This window comes from Xiphophorus hellerii, chromosome 15 (genome assembly GCF_003331165.1).
Source record: "Xiphophorus hellerii strain 12219 chromosome 15, Xiphophorus_hellerii-4.1, whole genome shotgun sequence".
Lineage (NCBI taxonomy): Eukaryota > Metazoa > Chordata > Actinopteri > Cyprinodontiformes > Poeciliidae > Xiphophorus > Xiphophorus hellerii.
Genome location: NC_045686.1, coordinates 2691512 through 2714010, shown reverse-complemented (window position 1 = coordinate 2714010; position 22499 = coordinate 2691512). Strand labels below are relative to the sequence as shown.

The following is a 22499-nucleotide window of genomic DNA, read 5'->3' as shown; positions in this document are numbered from 1 at the left end:
GACTAAACTGGGCCAAGGTGAACTCATCTTCAGCTTACCTCCAGCAGCATGGGCCCCAGCGCCTCTTTCTCCACCAGACCCTGACTGCTAGAGGAGACGTCGCTCTTCTGCACGTCGTCGTCTGGAGACAGAAGAGCTGCTTTCTCTGTCAGGAGGAAAATGTTTCAGATCGATGCAGAAGCCTCTTGCTGGTCACGGTTACATAAGGTTCTAAAGCCGTGGCTCTCCTCACCCTGCTCCCGCCGTTTGATCTGCTGGATTTGGTCCACGGTGCTCCTCAGGATGTGGCACTTGTCTGGCTTGGCGCTCAGACTGGCAATGTCGCCCATGTTGGACGACACCAGCTCAGCCAGATCCTCGATGTAGCGGCACTCCAGCTCCCGCCTCCGCTTCTCCACACTGCGGCAAACAAATGAGCTGTAGGTCACGACTCCTTCACAAATCTCATTTATACATAGATAACATAAAGTAGAGACCACTGAGGGCAAGTGAAAGCCAAGTCAAAAGTCACTGAGGAATAAGTTCAAGTCAAATCAGAAGTTGTTGAAGGCCAAGTCAAGTCTCAAGTCATTTAAGTCCAAGTCCAAGTCAAGTCGCAAGTTACTGAAGGTCGAAACAAACGTCAAGTCATTTAAGTCCAAGTCCAAGTCGAGTTGCAAGCTGTTGCTAAGGGCCAAGTCAAGTTTCACTTGGGCTGAATCCAAGTCAACTCAGTATTTCTTGAAGGCCTGGGGTGTTGCGGTGGCACAGTGGTAAAGCAGAACCACATATGGTGGCCTTAGTCCTTGATGAGGCCGTCGCAGGTTCAAGTCCTGGCCTGATGACCTTTGCCACGTCTTCCCCCCTCTCTCATTCCCCACTTTCCTGTCTAACCACCATAGAGCCTTATAATATACAGTATATACAGTACAGACCAAAAGTACTGTATATATATACAGTATATATATATACTGTATATATATACAGTACAGACCAAAAGTACTGTATATATATACAGTATATATATATACTGTATATATATATACAGTATATATATACAGTACAGACCAAACTTTTGGTCTGTACTGTATATATATATATCCAAAAACATGACTGTCAGGTTAAATTCTCCCTAGGTGCGAGTGTGTGTGTGTGTGTATGGTTGTCTGTCCTGTCTGTCTCTGTGTTGCCCTGGCGACCTGTCCAGGTGACCCCGTTAGCTGGAGAGGCAGCAGCACCTCCCGACCCCAGTAGGAACAACGGTGTTAGAAAATGGATGGATGGATTAAGACATTGGTAAAAGAAACGTACCAGTGCTTTGAATAATAGTATATTTGCCCATTTTCTTTAATGTCCATGTCTTTTTTTTGTTTCTTATTTTGTTGTATTGTTATATTTGTATAGTTCACTGTTTAAGTCTGAAAAATCTAAATAAATAGATTTTAAACTGTTAAACTGCATCAAAAAGCCTTCCCAGATAGCAACAGTTGCTACTGTGAGATCATTGCTGATATCCTTCCACCTTAGCAGGCCGTTAATAAACATCTATTTCCCATATTGAATCCTTTAATTTCTGTTTAAATTAAAGAAAATTAAATAACATGACAGAATTGAGTATTTAAACATTTATCTAACATAACTTTCATGGTTTTATGATCTGTTTGAATAGAAGCTGGACTAACGCTTCAAACATTAACTGCCCCTGCAGGCAAAAAGCTCCCTAATTACTCAATAATGAAGCTTTCAAAACGCTGTCTGTGAAAGACAGGAAGCGGGAGGAAGAGAAGTGAAAAATGGGAAGCTGGCGATAGAGCAGGAGGATATGCTCAGACAAGAATACCCTCAATAATTCACCATCCTGCTGAGAGAAACACATGGCAAACTGCTGAGCGGGGAAAAATACTGGACAGAGAAAGATGGATGTTTGCCCGGACCGACACCACCAGTCAATTAATCTATTAGCAGTTTGGAAACAAATAATCAAAAGGGAATTTCTGAGCAGAAACGGCAAACAATTGATTTTTGACAGGATTACTAGAAGGGAAACTAGCAGGGTATTGATTACTTTTGATATTTTTATCTGTTGAGAAAAACAATCTGATTTGTTTCTCAGGGAAAATCTTTCTATATTTTGTTTAGTCTAAGATTTGAAACTTTTTTCAGAACAGAAACCCATGCATAACATACATTTTTTCCAGATTTTTGGATATTTTTAAAGTAAAAACTAAAATTTCTTTATGTCTGTTTAGTTTTGCTTGCTGTCTTTCCATATTTCCATAATATAAAAGGTTAAATCCTCCCTATGTTGACATGTTTAGACTGAAAACGTAACTTTAACTCCTGCACACTGCAAAAACTTAAGTATATTTAGTCTGTAATATCTTGGTACACTTAAATTAATTTACATGTAGCTTTCCAGCAAGTTTTAGGAGCTTGTTTTAAATAAATAATTTCTTAATATTGATGAATAAGTTATAATTGCACTGGACAATTATTTAACTTATAAGATGGGAAAAATGTCATGTTTTAAGTGAAATTATCTGCAAATGGAACAAGTACTATTCAATCAATATTAAGGAATTATTGATTTAAACAAGCTCCTATTGATGCTGAAATGTTACTTATAAGTCAGTATAGTTTTGTCTTAAATAAGACAAAACTAAGATATTCACACTGAAACTAGATCAGAAACACTTAGTAAGATTTTGAGCTTTTGCAGTGCAGAAGCACATTCTGAGACTGCAGTTCCCGGAACATGCAGTGCGGCTGATCAGTTGCAGATTGGTATGTGGGAAACGTGTGAAGAGTGTGTGAAACGACCACAGCAGGAAGTAGGTCACCACCATGACATGTGATGCAGGTTTCTGGTCGGCTGACACGTCAGGGTATGAAAACTTTAGGCCCCCAGGAATCAAATAAGCTGCACTACAAACATTGTAGTATGATAGCCCTCTCCCATGCAGGCATATGGGTTATAATTTTCAAACTTAAACATAATTTTTTTTTTAAGTTCTGATGAGACAAAACTCTATAACTGGCATTTAAAATCATATTATTAATGTTTTCTGTCAATAAGAGAGTAAATCCACTAATAGGCATGTTTACTTAATCTGGACAAAATAAAATATGATCTTTCTCTGTTTTGATGTATTAATATAGAGAAACACCACTGTTGATGATGTGATGTTTTTACTGCATCACCAACAATTAATTAATTAGTTAATTAATTAATTGATGGATGGATGGATGGATGGATGGATGGATGGATGGATGGATGGATGGATGGATGGATGGATGGATGGATGGATGGATGGATGGACGGACAGTGGAAAGGAAACCAGTTGGACACGATTGAATGGAAAACCTTGATTCACTAAAACCATTTATTGATTATTGATCTTCTGACTTGAACCCAAATCTTAAAAAAACCTTAAACTTCCTGGTTTCAGACGAACCAACAAACTGCATTAGATATAAAACAACAACACAGAAACGCATTAGGAAATAAAACACCTCAACTTTTTATTTTTTAGCACTGCAGTAGAGTTTGAGTAACTCCTGTTTTCTCTGATTACTCAGCAAATCATCTCCCAGCCTGAACCCCAAACTGCAGCCTTCTGTTGTTTTAATGTCATCTGGTTCATGTTTTCATGCATCACTGTAAGATTTACAGCCTGCATGATCCTCAGCTCTGTAATGTTTATCAGTGCTGCAGCGTGGCTGCATGCTTACCTTTGCCCCGATGTATCGCATGGCGAGCCCTTCCTCTTGCGTGACTCTGGCGTGGCTGGGTCCAGGGGGCTTTCCCCGACCGCACTCATTTTCAGCTTAGACTGATCTGAACACAGGAGAAACCTGCATTTTAATTAAAACATCTTGATAACTTTAAAGAACCATTTCTCAAAAACAAAAAAAAACCCTCCTCATATCGCCAAAAAAAACAAAGATGACAGGAGCTGACAAACATATGCTGAAGAAATACCATTAACAGCTGCAGTTATAGGCAATAAAGTTAAATGGCTAGAACTTACATAACAGCAACACTTAAATTTATCGCATCTGGACCAAGGAGGTATGGGAGATATACAGGAAAGAGGTAATTAAACACCTTCCAAGAAAAGGCATAAATCAGAATATGGAGCTCATCCATGAATCTGCAATCACTTTAAAACAATCCTGATATAATCCTGCGGCGTCCATAGCCGTGCAGCGTGACGGCATAATCCTGCCCCCGTCTCCCTGCTAGAGGGCGAAAAGCCGCTCGCTCACGATGACTAGCATTGGTTTTAGCTGTCATGTTATCACTATAACGTGCTAAATCTTAAATGTATGCCTGATATATATATAAAAAAAAGGGACACAGCGCTTTGTTACCAACTGTTAACTACATGACAAGGTCAGGAAAAGGCTTTAATTAAGAAAAAAATAGCAAGGGAGAGGGAAGTAGTTCAGTTATGCTAGCTTGACTTTGACAATCTTAAGATGTAGATGTGATGCGGAATTTGGTGTTTCGGTTCAATTACAAAATAAAAAAGGTGATTTAAACACCAACTCTGACAGATCATCAGTACAGCAGGTGTTTAAATTGGCTATCAGCCAATAGCTAATTTACAGCCGCTGTGTTAGCTTAGCTAATAACAGCGTTAGCTAATCTACCGCAGCAGTCACTAATAAGTCTAAAAACATAAAACTGTAACCGACTGAATGTTTTGTTCTTTGTGTGGGAAATGCTTGAGTGTTTTTTGGTGTTGAACCCTGAAACGCATAGTGGTGTTGTTGCCAGTTGCTATGGTAACAAGTCTGCGTGTAGCAAAGCCAACACAGAGCGAGAAAAAAGTTGTTTTTTTACTTTATTCTTCCCTTTGCTGTGGCGCTCTGCACTAAATTAATAATAGCTACATCTCCAGGTTTCATTTTAACTTAATTGACAGAATCGCTTTACTGTGGCAAAGTGGCTATAGATAGAAAGTTAAACAATCAGTCTTTTCGCCATCCAGCCGTTGCACAAGCTCCAAATTTCCAGATGTAAACAATAACATGCAAGGGTCCATAAAAAAAAACAACCACCTGCTATCTGAGTCCTACTGTTAATTTTAACACAGATATACTGTAATATGATAAAATTGATAGAGGCAGCAGTAAAATCTTTAGCTTTAGCTCAAGATGCTAAAACATAAAAAAAATGAAGCTGAGATTAAAATTTATTTCTATAAGTTTAATTTCCTCCAACCTTGTGTTAAACTTTGGGACATTTAGACCAAGTTAAGAGCTGATCAAGCACAACAAATCAGCCAGATCGCTCAAATACACAGAGAGAAATTATTTTGATTTGTTATCCTACATGGTAAATTATTACAGCGAAGACAGATGATACTAAACTAAGATGTCATCCAATTTATTCTAATCTGTCATCTTCATCTCTGCGGAAAAAGCTACAATTTCACAAGAACATGAAGGTGTAGAGCACAGAAACTGGAAACTGAAAGAGGATTTACTACCTCTGCTTTACTGCAGTTCAGACAATAAAATATTTATTTTCTTATTTAGAAAAGGAATGTGGCCATTTTTTATCCAATTAATCGATTAATCGTTAGAATAATTGATTACTAAATCATAAGTTTCCATCCTAAAGTTTATGTTAGCATTGTTTTTACACAACGTCCATGTCCACTTCAGGAAAGTTCAGCTGCTTCAATGACAAATTGCTGCATCCTGGGTGCACAAAGTGGCAGTATGTCAGATCCTTCCTGCCAGCAACTGTCGGACTATAACCGTCACTGCTAGAGGTTTTTGTATCCCTGCTGGTATTTCCACTGTTTTTACTGTTTTAGAGTTTTTACTCATTGTAAATAGCCTGTTTTTAATGCACAGATATGGGCATTTTGTAAAATTTTCAAATTATCCTTCTCAGTTGCACATTCCTTTGGATCAGAGTATGCTTTCTTAAATAAATGCACAGTGCATTTTGTTAAAAATTTGACCTTATTGTGGTTTTCTTATATATTTGTGACTACATGCTTTGAATGTCGGTCACTTTGCTGTTTCAGAATTTCCTGATTTGAGTTTTTTATTTTAACCTTTTTTTTACATAAACACAAAAGTAATGGTGGATTTACTGCACATCTGTTTTTAAACATGAAGTCTGTAGAAAAAAAAAACGGTGTGAAAATATGGATGAGTGTAGACTGGAATCAAATATTCATCCAAATATTCTGGAAAATACTTCAAAATCCAGACCAGAGCTCCAACATGTCCAACATCCTCCTTAAGGTTTTTGTCATTTTTCTCACATACTTCATCAACGTGTGCCCAAAGTGGGAAATATCTGAGCAGCAACATCTCTGTGGCTTCATCAGGAGGGTTGACATGGCAACAGAAATGCTGCAACACTTGCCGAAATACAGGAGTTAACAAGGTTTCTGAAGGATCCATTAAAGCAAATGTTGCATTAAAGTTAAAACGCTTGTGCTGCCGTCACAAATTTGATGTAATGTCGTTTTAGTGGTTCTAATCAACATGCAGCTCCGAGGGGAAAAACATCGTATTTAAAGGGAAGAAACCGTCAGAAAAGATCAAAAGTACAGAAAATAAAGTTATTTTTAACCAATTCAAAGAAAATTTGAGTAATCTTAAGTACAAATCTGTAAAGTGTGATCAGCTACACAGAACAGAAACCTCTTAATCCAGGATAAAACTCACCACGATTGTTACAGAAGTATAAAGTATGGCTGTGAGGTCAAGTTGCTCTCAGGACAATAATTCTTCCTGACGAGCCTCGTTTACATTTTTACCTCAAATCACCCTCACTCCCCTCCAGAGGAAAAAGGAGGCATCCTCTATATCAGGAAAACGAGAGCTCCACGACGACTCAGCAGATAACACAAACATCAGCTTCGTGTTTGGGAGATTGGGAATCACAGCTGCTTTTTTATTTAAATTAGAAAATAAAAAGAGTTTAGTGGGGTCACCTTTCACCATATGGCATTATATAATCAAACTGTTTTATTTCACTGAAATAAAATAGTTTCAGTGAAACAGTGTATGTGATTGGATGTGAATTTAACTATTTTGGATGTTATGGGATTCAATCTGATTTAGGGTTGAAACGAATAATCAGATTAATTGTGATTAATCGATTGATGAAATAATCGTCAACTAATTTAGCAGTTGATTAATTGTTAGCTAGAAGATAGAGACTGAAAAAAGGACATTTGCTAAAAGAACAACACACTCAGAACAATAAATAAGCAAAAAAAAGAAGCAAAGAAATTGAACAAAAAATGTTTACATTTTGCATTTAAGAGAAAAAACATTTGTCTGTAAATTTGTTCTACCCATAACTCCTTTAGCTTCGCCTGGTTTAAATTAAGTTTAAAAAATTTCTAATTAAGCACTTTTTGATATCCAATTATTAATCAGTTAATCAATAGATCTACATCGTATCAATAAGTCAAACAAAAAGGGTTGATGCTAGAAGCATCCTTTGCTACAAGTGATCAAGTGTTCTCTAAAGGAATGCTAGTGTTGCATTTCAGGCAATAAACTGTTTATTTCTCACTTTAAAAAGGAACTGAATAGAGGTAGCCTGAATAGATCTGCCGTTATCTAGATTTTTTCAATATCAGGATCGATACAGATATTAATATCAGATTGGTGCATAGGCCAGTGTCACAATAACAAATTTTGCTAGATGCAAAATAAGAAATTATTGCAATAAACAACAATATTTTTGTTTTGAGACCATTTTTCAAGAAACATATTAATAACAACAATGCAATGCAAGTTTGCTCTCCCAGCAAAAAAATAAACTTTAACTTTAAACTTTAAAGAACTTAAACCGGAAGATATATTAAATATATAAAATAAAAAACAACAAAAAACAATTAATAAAAATAAAATAAAAACCACAAATATCCAAATAGATTATGAAGTCTCTGTAAATAAAAATGACTATTCACCAGAGATTTTATTTTACTTTATCATGCAAATAATTCTTTATTTTCCAATAACTATCATTTTAATTACCCAGGCTGATGCACTTTGACTCTTTAAGCTTATTGTGTGTAAATCAAGTCAACATTAAACATTAGCACATTAAAATTAAAAGACTACATCCAAGAAATACTCCTTATTTCCAAAATAAAAATACATTTCTTTCTCTGATCAATAAGGTTAACATTTAATAAAATGCTCTCAACAACTTTTAAACCCAGTAACATGTGACTGGAGTGACCATCAGTAGTTACAGCTGCAGGCTGAGCACATCCCACATGTCACGTTTTGCAGAAAACACACAGACGCAAAACCTTTGCAGCTCCTATCGCACACAAACACACACCTGTAGAAGAGGTCAGCTTCCTGCAGCTTCTGACCTCTCCCACCCTCCTCTCTGTAAGTGACGTACGGAGGAGGAGGAAGAGGAGGACTGAGCCTTCAGTCAGCAAAGATGAAGAACAAACAGCAGCAGCGAGAGCAGAGTCAGCCTTCTGAGACGTAAAATCCGCAGCCGCCCCATTGCAAACACCAACCGTCTCCTCTTTAGTGTTACTCCCTCCGTCATCCTCCCATCCTGCAAGCTGCCATCGCACAGAAAGCCAACCAAAAGCGTGGAAATGTATGGATTGCGAGGGGAGCGAGGGAGAGACCACCAGGTGGAGAATGGGCAGCGAGAGATGGAGGATTATCAGAAAAATCGTGGGAGGAGAAGGAGGTAAAAGAGGGAAGGGTTAAATATCATCCTAATTTGGAGCATCATGTTGTGACTGAGAGGGAAATATGATTCGGAGATGCGTCTTTTAAAAAAAACTGGCAGACTCTGAATAGTTCATTCACTTCCTCATTTGTGAACTTTCTCAAAAAAAAAAAGAAAATAGGTGAAAGCAGCAGAGATGTGGGATAGTTACATAAGTAAAACTAAAGATTTTTGATAAAATATTCAATAAATGATCAAATTCAAGCTGCAAATATGTATATTTAGCTTAAAATAAAAAGAGAATCCCAGATTGTTTTAGTGTGAAACATGTGCACCCCTCTCTGCTGTTGGGAGATGGTTCAGCCTCTGAGAAGCTGCTCAGTCACTGTTGCTAAGGCCGGCCCCTCCTGAATGTCAGGACATAAAGCAAAGAGTAAACAGCCTCAGTCAGACCTCCGGCTCCTTTATTCATCACGCTCTGAGGAGCTGATCGCCATGTGGACCAGGTGAAATCAGCAGCAGCTCGTTTTGTGCAGGTTTGCTGGGGAAAATGTCGCACGTGGCTTTGACATAAAGCAGAGCGTAGCTAACTCCTCAATCAGGTGGATTTTATAACTCATAGACGTAGTTTGTAAATTAATTATGAATCTTCTATGAGCTGAAAAAGTAATTTACTAAAATGCATCAGAACAAATTCTTCACATGACAAACCAGAAGTCATTCTACTCCCTCTGAGCTCAGTTTTGTTATTAAGACGTGTAAATTATTCACTCCGAGTCGTTTAAAGGTTTCTTATTGGGTTTATTATAAGGACTTTAGCACTACTGCAGAAGCAAAGGGTTTTTTCAGACCTTATAGTCCGGAAGATTTGGTTCAATTGGGGACCAAAATAGCAACTGTTCCGTTCCTCGCCTGTGGGGGCGCTGCAACAAGAACAACTGAAGAAAACTAGACAAAAACTAGACACTGAGCGCAACTTCCTTCTTCACAAAATGTACACAACAATGGAGTGGATGTAGGATTTCTCTTTTGTTGTTGGCGAAAGAACTATTTCTCCCGCTAGCACTAGCCTAGCATGTTGGATTTGGTTGCATTTACCCAGAATGCCCTGCGGTGCAGTTCACTTCCTGCTCCGGTCAACTTTGAGTTCACATAATCATTCGAACAGCACCAGAGTTCACTTCAACCAAACCAAAATTTAGATTTTTAAATGGACCAGCGTTTGCTTTTTTACATAGTTCCATTGCGCGTTCACACTTTGCCAAATGAACTAGAGTTCAATTAAACTGAACTAAGCAGATGTGAATGTATCCTTATCATTGCACCGAGGTATTTCAGTTTTCCAAGCTGCATTTTCTTACAAATATTTAAGATATGCTCTATAAAAAAATCTGCGATTAGGAGAATTTTTCACAAGTAATTGGGAAACGCGCTCCTGAAGGTCTACTATAGATTACCACCACTTTTTCATCCTTAGTGATGATAATCATTTTTAGAAGAATGTGTTTTTTTTAAAATTACCTTTTCAAACACTAAATACCATAAAAATTATCTAATTATCAGAAGCTCCAGAATCTAATCTTTTTCTGATCAGTGAACACAGAACCACTTAGCACTTCCAGTCTGGGCCAACAATAACCCTCTTTGGTGAGGATGTGCTTACAGTGGGAAGAATTGATTACAGTCACTTTTCACCAATTCAGTGTTTTAAAGTGAAGTCAGAGGAAGTAAAACAACTGTGAGAAAATGTTCACCCTACCGGGAGACCAGAAAATTAAAACTATATATGACGTCATATTGAAGATTTGCATCCAAACGCATAAACAGAGAAAAACGCTGCTGTGTTCCTCGTTTTTCCAACTGAATACTCTGTCCAGTTCCAGTCCATTGTTCCCCACCATCTGTGTACACCAGAACCAGGATGTTTACCAGCAGTAAGAAATAACCTTGGACCGCACACAGCTCCACAGACACCACAACACGCAGCCAAAGTCCTCGTGTATAAAATACGCGGTCTGAGGTTAGAAAGACTCACAGAGGCTCCTTTATTTGTGCAACAACTACTTACAGACAAGTAACACCATAGAAACACACAGAAAACTCAATTACAGCAGCTTAAACTCCCACTATTACACTACTTACATCCTTGTCAGAATTATGGTGATTTTTTGCATGGAAATCTGACCAGGTTTATATTTCACCATCAACACAACAACAGTGATCGAAAAACGCCACAAACAGAAGCAAAAGTTAAGTAGAGGGTACATCTACGAAAACAACCCACTACTTAACCTGAACTTCACCAAAATCCAGCTTTCTTTTTTTTTTTGGCCTGTCAAGATATGCAATAAATCAATTAATCACATGATCAATCAAAATGAGCAAGATCATTTTCATTTGGATAACAATCGTTACAAGAAATGCCCCCATTTAATTTAGTTGAAAACTAAATATTTTGAAAAATGCTGCAAACATTTCACATCCAATATGGAGTTGTTAGTTTTATTTTATTTTTTTACAAAAGTCAAAACTGCCAAAATGCCATTGTTGGGGGCTTATTTTATTTTCTAAGCTCTATTAAAACATAGCATTGCTGTTTCTTTTTCATTCTGATGTGCAAGATGTCAATAGCACTCAATTCATTGATAACTAGAATATACATTCATAGCAGTAATTCAGCCAAAACTGTACAAGACAAAAATACAAACAGTTGATTTACAGTTTGATTTGTAAGTGTAGGAGTAGAAGTTGAAACCAGCCCTTAAGGACTGGAGCAGCAGATCGCTGAAGTAGATTATCAACTGAAGTCTAAAGACATTTTAAACATTTTGGATAGATCAACCTGACGCACCTACTTGGTCTAGGGCTCCAGTGAATGAGTCATGTGGTGGCTTTGGGGGCCTTTTTCTGGGCTCTCTCCACAGATAAAAGGAATGAAGGGGACTCTGCAGGTGAGGTCACTGGAGGGCGAACGGCTTAAAGTCGAGGTGATGGAGCGCCGGTGGCGAGGTTAGGGCTCCGCCGCCGTACCGTCACATGGCACCATCCCAGGTGCAGGGAGAAGCCAGCCGGCCTCTGACATGGAGGGGACAACAGAGAAAACACCATCAGTGTGAAAAGATTGATTAAAAAAAGTCCTTCCTATACCGATACAGTCCAGGGCTGAAACGATTCATCAAATTAATCGTGATTAATCAAAGGATGAAAAAATCAATTAATTTTGTGAACGATTTATTGTCAACTAGAATGTAGAAAATCAAAACAAGGCTATTCCCTAAAAGAAAAACATATTCAGAGCAGAAATGAAGCCAAAACTTTTCTAGAGAATGCATCTTTTTTTTAATCGTCAGAATAATAGATATATTAATTGATTACTAAAATAATTAATATTAATGCCCTAATACACTCAAAGATAAACAGAATAATCAGGTTACTGCCTTGATTTCATGACAAATAAGAACATTTGTCATGAAATCGTTGTTCCTGTGACAATGACAATAAAGATTTATCTTATCTTATCAACATTAATAAAAAGCTGAAAAATCTTTAAAATTGCCTGAAATTTGCAGGTAAAAATAAACAGAGCAGTGAAATCCAAACATTGCTTTCGAGTTCTACAGCCCAATATTTAACAATCAAACTCGCTGATTTTGTGGTGATACTTTAGAAATCCTTGTGTTGAGTGACGCCAGTAGCTTCACTCTACTGTGTCAATGTCCTATGGATCATCAAGTGAAGAAAGAATGGTGTGGTACTGGTCGATCTTAAAGGCCGCTTTTACAACTAAAACGGGCTAAATAGCAAACTGAACCAACTTTTGGTATTTCCAAAATAAAATAGGAAACCCAACAGTACCAATGCCACACCAGTAGGAGGAGCTAAGATCAAAAATGACCACATCAAAATCAAAAATATCCTGAGCATGGATAAAGCAGTTCCAGGCCAATCCTGTTTTATAGGCCACTGTTACTATGGAAACAGACAAAATAAAACCGAACCACACCGCTGTGAGGAAACGAGGCATAATACAGGTGTTATTTTAAATAGTGATGCAATAATCAGTTGACTAATGACCAAATACTGAAACATTGGATTGTTTATATTCCCTCATGAGAATTAAAACACATTAAATCTCAACTCTTTTGGTCTGTGAATTTATCAGGATACAAGTTAAAGATGCTTTATTTGTATAAATGGAGACAATTAAAATTTCTACTTTCTGTTGGATTCAAAGCTACTATTATGGAAACTCTTTTCCTTTACTGCAGGTAATGTTTGCTACACTAAAATATTCTTATAGAAGAGCTTGCAAGAGTTTTAGTCCAGAAAGCTGCAATTAGAAAGTCAGACCGTAAAGAAAAGCAAAAGTCTGTACCGGGTGCAAAAATGTGATTGGCCCATCTTTGATTTGTAATATTTCTAACTATTTTCTGAAGAAATATGGCATTTAATTCAGAGAAATGGTGAAATGAAGCTGGTCTTTGACTAATATTGTGAGACTACCTGGGCATAGCTGCTGCGTTTACCAAGCAGTCATTGACAAACTAGCAGGGACATTTCGAATAAGTTTCTCTTTTGAATGAAGAGTAAACATAATTTCCACCAAAACTCTTGTGATTTGTTCATATTTCAGATGAATCGGCCTGTCCTTCACCCCGTTTGTTGAACCTGGACTGGACTGGAGCTCCAGCGGTTTTGTTTTGGAACAATGTGACAGTTTCTATGCCTCGTCTATCAGTGCCTGCAGTAAGTGCAAGGTCTATGTGACATTATGGAGGTGTGAAGAGAACAAACTGCATAGTGCGGTTAGCCGCATTGAGTACAAAGTAGTCCCACCATTCATAACATAATCATAAGATCTAGTCATGCACATTCCAGTGAATAAATAGATCAATGACAGCAATAATTGATTTTGCGGACGACTCGGGCAGGTGCTGAGGAAGGCAGCCTCAGTGTGTCGGCATTAACATCGGTCACATGACCAAACAAAAACAACATGGCCTCCAGAAACACAAATGAGTTAGCATAAGGCTTCTGCTGATCAAATTTAATGCTATTAATGACATTTTTCACAATAATGCCATCAACATTCAATGCATAGTGCACAAATGTTTTTTTAAATGCCGTTGACAGTAAATTCATTAACTATTACACATTTTTATGGTATTTCAACAAAAGATCAAGTTATGTACCATAGTCGCCAAACTTTTCCTTCCAGTTTCTAACTCTACATTTTTCAGTTCATTGCATTTGACGCTGGATCTTTTCTAGGGATGAAATGATTAATAGTGATTATTATAAAAAATAATCATCAACTAATTTAGTAATTGATTGTTAACTGGAGTGACTTTCAAAAAAGGCAATTTGCTAAAAGAATAACATTCTTAGAGCAGCACTTAAGACAACACTGTCTTAAGCAAAAATATATGCATTTTGCTTTTAACATAAAAAAATAAAATCTTCTTTGTCTATAAATATGTTCCACTCATAACTCCTTAGAAAATCTACTAAGCACCTTTTGGTATCAAATTAATAATTGGTTAGTCCAAAAAAATAAACGGATCAGCCCAACACTTTAACTTTAAGCCGAGCAGAAACGGTTGAGTTTTTCACAACTTATTTTGAATCCTTTGCTACAAATAATTGAGCGTACTAGCAGAATGCTGTTACTACATTTTAGGCAATAAACTGTCTAAATGCAATTTTTTTTTTAATTAATGAAATTTATAATATCATTCAAAAAATATTTTAAAAAATCTCTAAAATGTGCCAATTTTTTAAATCTGATTAATTGATTAATCGTCACAATATTCAATAGATCAATCAATAAAATAATCATCAATTGCAGTCCTTAAATTTCATATTTTTAATGCAATTAAAGCCTTGAATTTAACTAAATCTATGTAGTAGTTTTAAAATTCTTTTTGATTAACTGTGAAAACATAGTTTTACTTATCGGACTGAGACTGATTTCAAAGCAGAAGCTACTGTATGTATTACATACACAGAACAGAATATGAAACATGAAAGCTACCCAAATAAACAACATAAATTAATAAATTATATGTGCAACTAAAACAGCTAAAATGCACAACATTAACTATGATAACAGTTAAAGACATACTAAACGTGGCAAAAGAAGAAGGGGGAGGAGCTGTCAGTTACCGGTTGCCGTGGTAACCACCAACTGCCAACCAGCAGAATGTAATGTCCAGTAAAGTCAGGAGAAAATGACCTTAAATGCAGCTGCTGCGTGCAGTTCAGCTTATAATATAAATCATATTTTTTAAGCAAGTGGCATCCTGAAGATGCTTATTTCAAATGGGAATGTTTTTAGTTACCTAAAAAGTGAGTAATAAATAGTTTTTTGGGTTTTTTTATTATAATCTTGATTGTTATCACATTAGTACCACAAAATGTCGCGATGAAATTGTAAGTTTATAACACCCACCCTTATTCAGGATTATTCTATGTTCAAATAATCTAGATTAACCCTTTATTTTTATTCATCCTTCACAATTTAACAGATATTAATGAACAAATATAAAAATATATAAATAAGCATTTTATTCTGGTGTGCCATGTGAAAACAGAAAGACTGACAGAATAAACAGAGAAGTGACATGTCTGCACAAATATGACAATAATAACTACAAACTGAAATTATCTGGGTATATTTTAACTGAGGGGGAATAAAAAAATTGTTATGTTTCTAGAATAAAGAGCAAAGGCCAAGCCACTGTTTATGTTCTGCATATGGAGAGATTGCATACGGTAACCAGCAGGGACAAAGTTTAAGGTCGGGCAATAACGTCAGAAACAGACGAGAGAATGTAAAATATGTATGGCAGAGGTCATTCACTTACAGTAATACACAGATTTTATTTCTATATCAAAAAACATGTCAGTTATAATAAGCATTTATGCACCGAATTTGATTTAAACATACTTTAATGAAGCAGAAACAACCAACACTACTACTTTTTGTACATAATTCATGTATGGTTCGTTCTTTGATTTTTCCATTTCAAAATAAAGTGAGAAGAAAACCAAAAAATCAAAACAAAATATATTTAGGTTAACCATCTTCTGAGGGAATAACTAATTTATCTGCAGAAGAAGCAAAGACAATGAGAGAAACATTAACTGATTTCAAATCGCAGTGAAGGCAAACACAGTTTCTCATGTTTGCCTCTACATGTCAGGGAAAATTACAGTTTACTGGTTTTAGGACATGTTTAGTCTTCTCCATTAGTGATTCACTGTAAAAAAGCTCAGAGGCTTTGCAAATTAAGTAAATGGGGAAACAAGAAAAATGCACCAGTGACGTCCACATCACTCAGACTTTAGAGTGTTTTATTCTGTTAATTCAAGGGGTCAAAATGTCAAATAATTTCAAAGTTGATAAAGCAAATATGGCAGATTACAAATGCTCAAAAAAAATTTTTTTTGCAGAATTCCAGATGTATGAAAGACAAATAATTCAACAATGTTTTAGTTATCAATTAATTGATTATTCTAACAATTCAATTAATTTGGGGAAAAAAGATGCAAATAAACAAAAAATTAATTTTTAAATAAAAAATTTGCTTTGTTTATAAATGATCAAACAACAATGTTGGACTAAAATGAGGACACCGGAGGAAATATTTAATAAAAATCTTGTACAGAAATTTTATAAAGCCTCAAAACATCTGCAGAATAAAGTTGCCACCAAGCATGCTGGGGATTATTCAGAGAAGCCAAATGAAAGCGAAGAGTGTCCGCTGACATCCTGGGGATTTAAAACACACAAACACCTAAAGCCGCTCCTGCAGAAGAAAGCAGCGGCAGGCAGGTTGCTAAAATGGCTGCTCAGTCTCCATACAGACGCAGAGCTCAGACAGGAGGAGGAGGAGGATGAGGAAGGCTCCCACTACCAACAGTTTGTCTTCATACCTCATGTTTAATAAGAAATTATTTATTCCACCTGCCAATTAAGATCTCTGTTCTTTAAGTCACTTTTTAAACTTGTGAAGTTAATCCTAAGATGCTTAATTCCAGACAATATGAACATCGTTTGATTTTTCTGCAGGATTGATGAGATCAGCCAAATAGAGAGCACTCCTGATCCTTTTACAACTCTCTGTTTTGTTGCTTACAGACAGCTTTACGCTCACGGTTGTTACAAACTTTGAGCCAAACAAGCGAGGCCCGAGCTGAACTCTGTAACCTGCTTGCTATCTGGGCTCCATCTCAGCTCCGTCAGGCCCAGCTGTGATGCTTCGGACACAAACACTACAGATGCTGCTCAAACCGATCCACCTGCTGTCACTTCACACACGAAAACAAGGAGGAGCAAGCCTCCGATTACAGTCACATGACCAAACAAATACCACATGATCAACTCCTCCCCCTACAGAAACACACACACACACACACACACACACACGGCAACAAGGTGCTTATAAAGATCTGGTGGGAGTTTTACTAACTAAAAGTGGTTCAAAATGATCAGTACCGAGGCGGGCAGATGTGGATTAAACATAAAATTTCTCATTTTTAATTTCTAATTTTAATTTTCTCCTCACTTTCCTTAAAAATTACAAATGACAGAAAATATCTTTAAAAACTGGCTTTTATTTCAATAATTTGAGACGCTTGTCAAACAAGATCATCAATCTGGAAATCCAAGAAATGCATTGGTGGAAAAACTTTTTAGGATTTTCCAAAAATTAAATCTTCAAAAACAGAACATTTGATTAATTGACATTGCATCTTGATAAATTGCTAAAATATCTTTTAATGTTTTTCCCAATATTGCATAATAATAAAAAATCTATGTTTTTATACAATTAATCAATTAATCGTCTAACAATTGATAGAATGATCTGTAAATAAAATTATTATGAATGGATTCTTTAAACAACATTTAAAAGTGTATTTCCCTAACCTTTTAAATGTTATTAAAAGGGTAGGAAAATATATATAGAGCAAATATTATTGATAAATATTGGTTATCACCCAAATCAATATCCCATAATAATATTGGCCAAAAATTTCAGATTTTAAACTGCTAAATTTACAAAAAACATTAAAATGTTCGCTCAAACATTTAACATATTTTAAATTAGATTTTGGTCTTTAATTGTTGGCTTTTCACACATCAGCCAATAAATCAATAAACCACCTTTTTGAGTGAAATAAAATTTATTAAAACTATAAAAGGTAGTAACAGAAAGAAAATAAGAATTTTAAACATACAAATATTAAACTATGGGAAATAGTACAATTAATTGTTTTAAATATATATTTAGTTAATACATTGTTAATTGACCACATCAGCCAGGTTTGACGTATCGGACCGATACCGATGTTGATTCTGATATATCTTATTCCAATCACAACAAGTTTTATAAAATAAGAAAAAAAAAAAAAGAGTTGTTTTTAGTTTTTAGTGCCAAGTTTGTACTGATATGAAAATTTGGGCTGATGTTAATACCCGATATTAATATTGCTGTTTTGACTGATATTTTCCAACCTTTTCAATCCCAATAATTAAACGTTAAACGTTGCTATTGGCTCAGTTTTACTTATCGGACAGATACCTTTACTTTAAATGACCAACATCGGTCCATACAGATATGTATGGGTCGTGCATCCCTAGTTTTAGTTTTAAAACAACGCCAGTGAAGTAGTTTAATAAAGTTACCATCTAAAACTTTTCTGCTGCAAAAAACATGCACAGAAATTAAATAATTGGCTAAAATGTACCCAGTATTTACAGTGATACTGCATTTATATTTACAGTACAATACAATGACTTTTTTGAGTGCAACATTTAGAAAATATGTTTAATAATAAATAAATACAGACGATTCAGTACATTAAACTTTAGTGTTAGCTCAAATATCTGAAGATAAAGATGTTGAACTGATTGTTTAGGAATGAAAGCGTTTAGAGTGAAGTTAATTATCACCACTTTCACAGACACCTGAACAGCCAAGAGGCAGAGTCTGAAGTGAAAGTTGGGATTGATTCGTTTGCCTCATTTACAAACAGAAAAACATTCAGTTGATAAAAGATATTGACCACCACTCAAAACCACAGTTTAATCTAAAGGTCCTGGATCAAACACTTCCAAAATGGCTGCAGAGCATCAGCACACAATAAGGTCAAAACGGGGGATTCTAGAAAGGCCTGTTCATTTACTGATGCATTCACAGACCAAAGAAAAAGTGGGAGAGTTGAGTTTTAATGCAGCAATCAAAGCAGTTAATTGAATGTTGAGTTTCAACTAATTTAGACTCAAACTAGATTCTATCAACAGCTGTTATTAATTATTGCAAGTTGCAGTTTTGAGAATTAAAACAAGTATTTATCCATTTCTCTCATTGCTTTTCATACCAAGCTGTATTTATTCATGAATCCCTGCAAGACATTTTGATTTTTTTGTACAAATCAACCAAATACAGTCATTTTTAATAAAGTAGAATGTTTTTATGAGTAATAATCATCAGCTTAAAACCTTCAAGCAGGTACTTTACATACATTTTATCAAGCTGACATTTTTGCAATGAATGTTTTTTTCTTATTATTGGTCCAATGTAATTTTTTTTGTTTTTATTTGCTGCAAGCAAGAATAATAATTAACAGTAATAAAGGCTTGAAAACATCAGCCTGGGTGGAATTAATCTATATAATGTGAATGGAGTTTGTGAAATAAATCAGATTTTTATTCATATTTGATTTATTGAATGCTAAAAATTATCAAAACATAAAAAGAGAAATAGCCTGCAGACCATCTAGATCAGGGGTCTCAAACTCCAGGCCTCGAGGGCCGCAGTCCTGCAGTTTTTAGATGTGCCACAGGTACAAAGCACTGGAATGAAATGGCTTAATGACCTCCTCATTGTGTAGATCAGTTCTCCAGAACCTTAATGACCTAATTATTCTATTCATGTGGAGCAGCAGAGGCTCATCTAAAAGTTGCAGGACTGCGGCCCTCCAGGACTGGAGTCTGAGACCCCTGGTCTAGATTGTATTAAGTGGAAGAAGTTTCAGGATTTAACTATAATTTTTAGTTTGAAAAATAATGTCAGTTCAATTTATTTATTTTTTCCTTACTTAATTTTTTTTTTTAATCCTCTGTTTGTCTTTTTAATTATAAAAATATCACATACAACAGTTTTAATTTTGATCTTTTGGGTGAATAAAAGTAAGTTAACAGAGTTATTCTGAGCACTAAAAAGGTAATTGTTGAACATTTCAAGGCTTTTTTTTTTTTAAAGCCTGAAATTAATCAAAACATTTTTGGGATTTTGTGTCAACATTTCACACGTTTTAGTTAGAGCTCCTTAAAATATATCGAATTACAGCAATAGTTAAATAATCAAATAAACTTTAATTTTGTTAAGAACACTTAACACTAGAACAGGTACAGTAGATGTTTTAAATATCCAAAACAACCAAAAACAAAAAATAAAACGGAAATAAAAACCACACATAACCAAAAACATAAATAAAATGGATTAAGAAGTCTCTGGAAATTATTGAGCTCTTTTATCATGTTAATATATCATCGTTAGGGCTGAACAATAAATCTATAACAATATACATCTTTCATACATGTGATCAATATGAATAAATAATAGATCTGATAGAATATTCAACCCTTTAAATGAATTACAATCCAGAACTGCACAGCATTGTGGGAGGTGTAGGCTTCGGTCGTTCAACGTCTCGTAGCAAGCTAAGCTAGGTTGGTGGAATCAACTAACTCACTCCCTCTTTGGTTACCTAGCAACTCACTCATTCCTAGGTTGCCTAGCAACAACATGTTGTGTAACAGTAGCAGATTAAGGTTTTCCCACTTTGCTTCATAACATCTTAAAAATAAAATACAATTTAAAAAATCAACATTGTAGAGTGAAAACTGAATAAAACAGGAAAGGTCACGCCACAAGTTTGTCAGTATTTCAGATATTTACAATAACAAAAAACTAATCAATAATTATAGATAGACTGATGTGAAACGCTTACATTTTACAGCCATAACGTCCAGCCTTAATTATTGTCATTAATGTCGGCCCACATTTTCAAAGTCGGTGCATCCTGACTTAATAAAGTGCTTTCAGATAAAAAATATTTAGACTTTAAACTCAAATTTTCTAACATGCTAACCTATTTTCATTTATATATGTATTTTTTATATAAGATATCTGAAGAAACCAACACAATTTTCATTAATTAATGATAATTAAACCAGATATCCGCAGTTAAAGCCGTCCTCGCATGTTTTTAAGTGTTTTTCCAGTGAACATGAGTTACTTGTGTGGCTTATTTTAAAAAAGCCTCAGATGCCATGTGTCAGGAGGTCAAGGTGTTCTTTCAGTTTTCGCGTTCAGGTTACAGAAACCCCCCAAAAGAGCTGCGACACCTTCAGGCCGTCTCCCCCAGCTCCACGTTACATAACAGCCGCCTGCTCTGGAGCAAAAACGCCCCTCCGGAGCCACGCACGGTTATACTTTCAGCAGGACTGGGAGAAAAACGTAGAGAGGAAAGAAAAACTCAACAATGAGCCGAGGCCTTGCAGCACACATGAGGCGCCCAGGCATCCATCTCTCACATGGAGCCTCCCCTACCTGTTCGGGCTCCGGTTCGGCTTGGTTCCGCAGATCCGTCCGGTTCCGTTGATTACTTCCCAGCTTAAACCAATGCCAGTCGGCTAACTTGGCTAACCAGCTTAACCTACTGCTTGGTCGCAGCAAGGATACTCACTCAGCTGTCTCACTTTTTTTTTTTATCCTCTCCTACTTTAGGTTGATAATACTGCGGTCAAGCGTCGCGACCATGTTAAAAACACGCGTGGGTTAATCTGGAAACTTTCCAGAAGTTGTATGTAAGCTGGCTCGCTGTCAATTTAACGTCAGCTTTTGTTGACAAACAAGCCTGCGTGGTCGAAATCACACACGACGTGAAGTTAGCCAGGCTGCTAGCTCGGTTAGCTCAGCCAGCTAGCCAAGCTTTTGCTAAATCTCGCTCCAAATATCCGTTTTTCACGCCGTCCGTGGGGGCCACGCGAGTCCGGTCGGCAGCAGCGAATGGCGGGGGACTCAGTGGATCACGCTCGCGGGTTTGTGCGTGTCGGTGGCGGTGCAGTTGCGTTTGCTAAACCAAGTTATCGCTCTCCTCTCTGCTCTCCGCCATTTCCAATCTCTCAACACAAACAAACAGGGCTGCTCGTGCACGGGGGACGCGCGTTCACGAGGCGACCGGACTAAAGTCCCAGCCTTTGATGTATGACCACAACAATCAGTGAAGTTGTCAATTTAATTCAAATTATTTATGTTTTTCTACATATGTCGAGAGAAGAATAGCAACTACTTATATTTACTTGAGTAACTTTAGAAAAAATTACTTTTAGGAGTAGTTTTTACTTTTAGGGCTGACTCGATTAATCGGATCAGTCCTCAAGAGCCGCTGTCCTGCAACTTCTAGATGTGCCTCTGCTGCACCACCTGAAAAGAATAACTAGGTCATTAGCCAGGCTCTGGAGAATTGATCTACACAAGGAGGAGGTCATTAAGCCATTTCATTCCAGCGTTTTGTACCTGGGGCCCTTGAGGACTGGAGTTTGACACCTGAGGTTTTGCTACAAAAACAGAAAATGTATCGATTTTAATTGAAAATGGCTCCTAGTAAGTGGATAAACCAAAGTCTGCTTTTGAGAAGATTTGATGTTTTCACATCTTTGCATTAAAGTAAAAGTAAAAAGATTGATTTAATAAAGAAAATACTGTTGAACAATAAATCTGATTAATAGTTATTATTTAAAAATTAATTAATT

At 36.3% G+C, this 22499-nt stretch overlaps 1 protein-coding gene across 4 annotated transcripts in view; it reads right to left on the bottom strand.

The window, feature by feature from the left end:
* ncoa1 (nuclear receptor coactivator 1) overlaps nucleotides 1–21949 on the bottom strand; it is a 47073-nt gene extending 25124 nt beyond the window's left edge. Inside the window, exons 1-5 of one of the 4 annotated variants that reach the window (XM_032584714.1) lie at nucleotides 21295–21949; nucleotides 11523–11746; nucleotides 3712–3817; nucleotides 233–399; nucleotides 39–145 (exon numbers count right to left, since the gene is read on the bottom strand). In XM_032584714.1, the coding sequence (XP_032440605.1) occupies nucleotides 39–145; nucleotides 233–399; nucleotides 3712–3800 (363 nt within the window). In that variant the 5' untranslated portion in view covers nucleotides 3801–3817; nucleotides 11523–11746; nucleotides 21295–21949. The remainder of the gene's footprint in view (nucleotides 1–38; nucleotides 146–232; nucleotides 400–3711; nucleotides 3818–11522; nucleotides 11747–21294) is intronic. The other 3 variants (XM_032584713.1, XM_032584711.1, XM_032584712.1) reach the window with 3 other exon arrangements.
* Between the last annotated feature and the right edge of the window lie 550 nt (nucleotides 21950–22499).